The sequence below is a fragment of the Otolemur garnettii genome, unplaced genomic scaffold, assembly GCF_000181295.1.
Source record: "Otolemur garnettii isolate 467f Iridium unplaced genomic scaffold, OtoGar3 scaffold00158, whole genome shotgun sequence".
NCBI lineage: Eukaryota > Metazoa > Chordata > Mammalia > Primates > Galagidae > Otolemur > Otolemur garnettii.
Window position 1 is genome coordinate 398,408 of NW_003852553.1, and position 2,265 is coordinate 400,672.

A 2,265-nucleotide genomic window follows, 5' to 3' on the forward strand; every position below is an offset into this window, starting at 1 on the left:
TATTGGTTTTTTTTTTAACCATCACTATTGTTATTACTTTTCTCAACAAGGCTATAAAAGTTGCTCCAGTCCATCAGCAGATATAGTCTTTAATGTGTTTTAACTAGCACCAAGTCAAAAATTGCTAACAGACAACTGGTTAGTCAAAAAGTTAGTTCATTCTGTAAAATCCATCCCACAAACTGCCTTGTATTTTATCCCTTAGTTTTAGAGATTGGGCTCATTTCCCACTATGTTTAGTTGTTATTTATTGTGTGTGGTTTGTTATAGATACAAGCTTTTCAGTTGACCAATGATTAGCTAATTTCTGATAATAGAAGAGGAAACAGATTGTCCCAAGGCTGTTGTTTTCATTTCCTCATTGGTAGAAGAAGCATAGTACAGAAGAAAGTTAGACACAACGCATTGAGCCTCTGCCACCATGGGGAACTGGGCTGTGAATGAGGGGCTCTCCATTTTTGTCATCGTAAGTACCAACAAGGGATAAATTATGAATTCTCTGACATGTTTTGCATTACATAGAAGCTAAAATAGAACAAAGCTTTTTGTTTGTTTTAGAAATTATGTTGAAGCTGGTTTACTGTGTGAACATATATCTATCCGTAAGCAGAATGAGTGCACTCTTTCAAATTTCTTACTGGAAAAAATGTATCTGGGGGGTTCACTAACTCTAATTTATTCATGAGTTCCTCGTAGTACCAAATTAGCCAGCATTTCACAGAGAGATCCGAAGATATTTCATGCTAATGATCCCTGATTCTGAGTTGTTTATTATTGTTTATTCAGAGGCAAATATTTTTACTTTTTATATGTTTATGCTACTTTGAAAAATGGCCAATTGAAATTGTATACCATTTTCAAATAACAAGTATAAGACTAACTTATACTGGAAATTGGCATTAATTTCAGAGACTATACCAAATCTAACTAAAGTTCTCAAATTTATTTTAAAAAATAAGTACCTTCTTTTCAGAGATCTAAACTTAAATTACTTATGAGGTTTATGATAATTCAATAAAAGGGAATTAAAATAAGTTATCTATACTCTTATACATGTAGTGTGCATATATAATATATATTACATATAATCATACGTAGAAATTAATATATCTTAATAAATAATTTTTATAAGTAAAGATATGGCTAATTTTCAAATGAACATTGATTTTTGTACTTTTTAACATTAAGATGATCAGCTTGTCTCGTAAGATGGTGGCCTTAGCAAAGTGATCATGGATAAATTGCATAGAGATGTGATTTCTAAATAGCCTTTCTAAACAATCAATGGAAGCTTTGTACAGATGTTTAAAAGAATATTTATGAATGGAAGTTATGTAAGAATTTATCATACAATATATTGTCTTTGAGGTTTTGTTTCTTTGTATAATTTATGATGTATAAGGATAATTTTGTTACATGGATTTTAGCGTATCCATCATCCGAATAATGTATATTCTACTCATTAAATAATTTCTCATTATTGATACCCTTTCATCCCTTTCTGAGTCTTCATTGTCTATCATTTCACACCTATACCTATAGATATACACTACTTACCTCTCACTTGTAAATGAGAGCATGCAGTATTTTTCTTTTTCTGAATTGTTTCACTCAAGATGATGGCCTCCTCCAGATCCATCCTCATTGCTGCAAATGATATGATTTTATTCTTTTTTTATGGCTGAACAGATTTCCATTGTGTATATATACCACATTTTCTTTATTAAATCATCTATTGATGGATACTTAGGTTGATCCCACATCTTTGCTATTATGAATAGTGCTTCAATAAACATATGAGTGCACGTATCTTTTTGATGTAACAATTTCCTTTCGTTTGGATAGATACCCAGTGGTGGTATTGCTAGATCAAATGGTAGTTTTATTGAGATATATCCATAGTGTTTTCTATAAAGGTTGTATTAATTTACATTCCCAGTCTGGTGTATAAATGTTCCCTTTTCTCCACATCCTTGCTAACATTTTTTTTTGTCTTCTTAATAACAGCCATTATTACTAGTGTAGGATGATATTTCATTGTTATTTTAATTTGTATTTCTCTGATGGTTAGTAATGCTGAGTATTTTTCATATGCTTTTTGTTTATTAGTATGTCTTCTTTTGAAAAATGTGTATTCAGGCTTGGCACCTGTGGCTCAAGTGGCTAAGACGCCAGCCATGTACAACCAAGGTGGCGGGTTCGAATCCAGCCCAGGCCTGCCAAAGAACAGTGACGGCTGCAACCAAAAAATAGCCGGGCATTGTG

The 2,265-nt window shown here is 32.1% G+C and overlaps 1 protein-coding gene across 1 annotated transcript in view; it reads left to right on the top strand.

The window, feature by feature from the left end:
- The first annotated feature begins 340 nt into the window (after positions 1 to 340).
- The window catches only part of LOC100951499 (cytochrome b-245 heavy chain), a 36,026-nt gene continuing 34,101 nt past the window's right edge, over positions 341 to 2,265 (top strand). Inside the window, exon 1 of the mRNA XM_003799877.3 lies at positions 341 to 466. Within this exon, the coding sequence (XP_003799925.1) occupies positions 422 to 466 (45 nt within the window). The 5' untranslated portion in view covers positions 341 to 421. The remainder of the gene's footprint in view (positions 467 to 2,265) is intronic.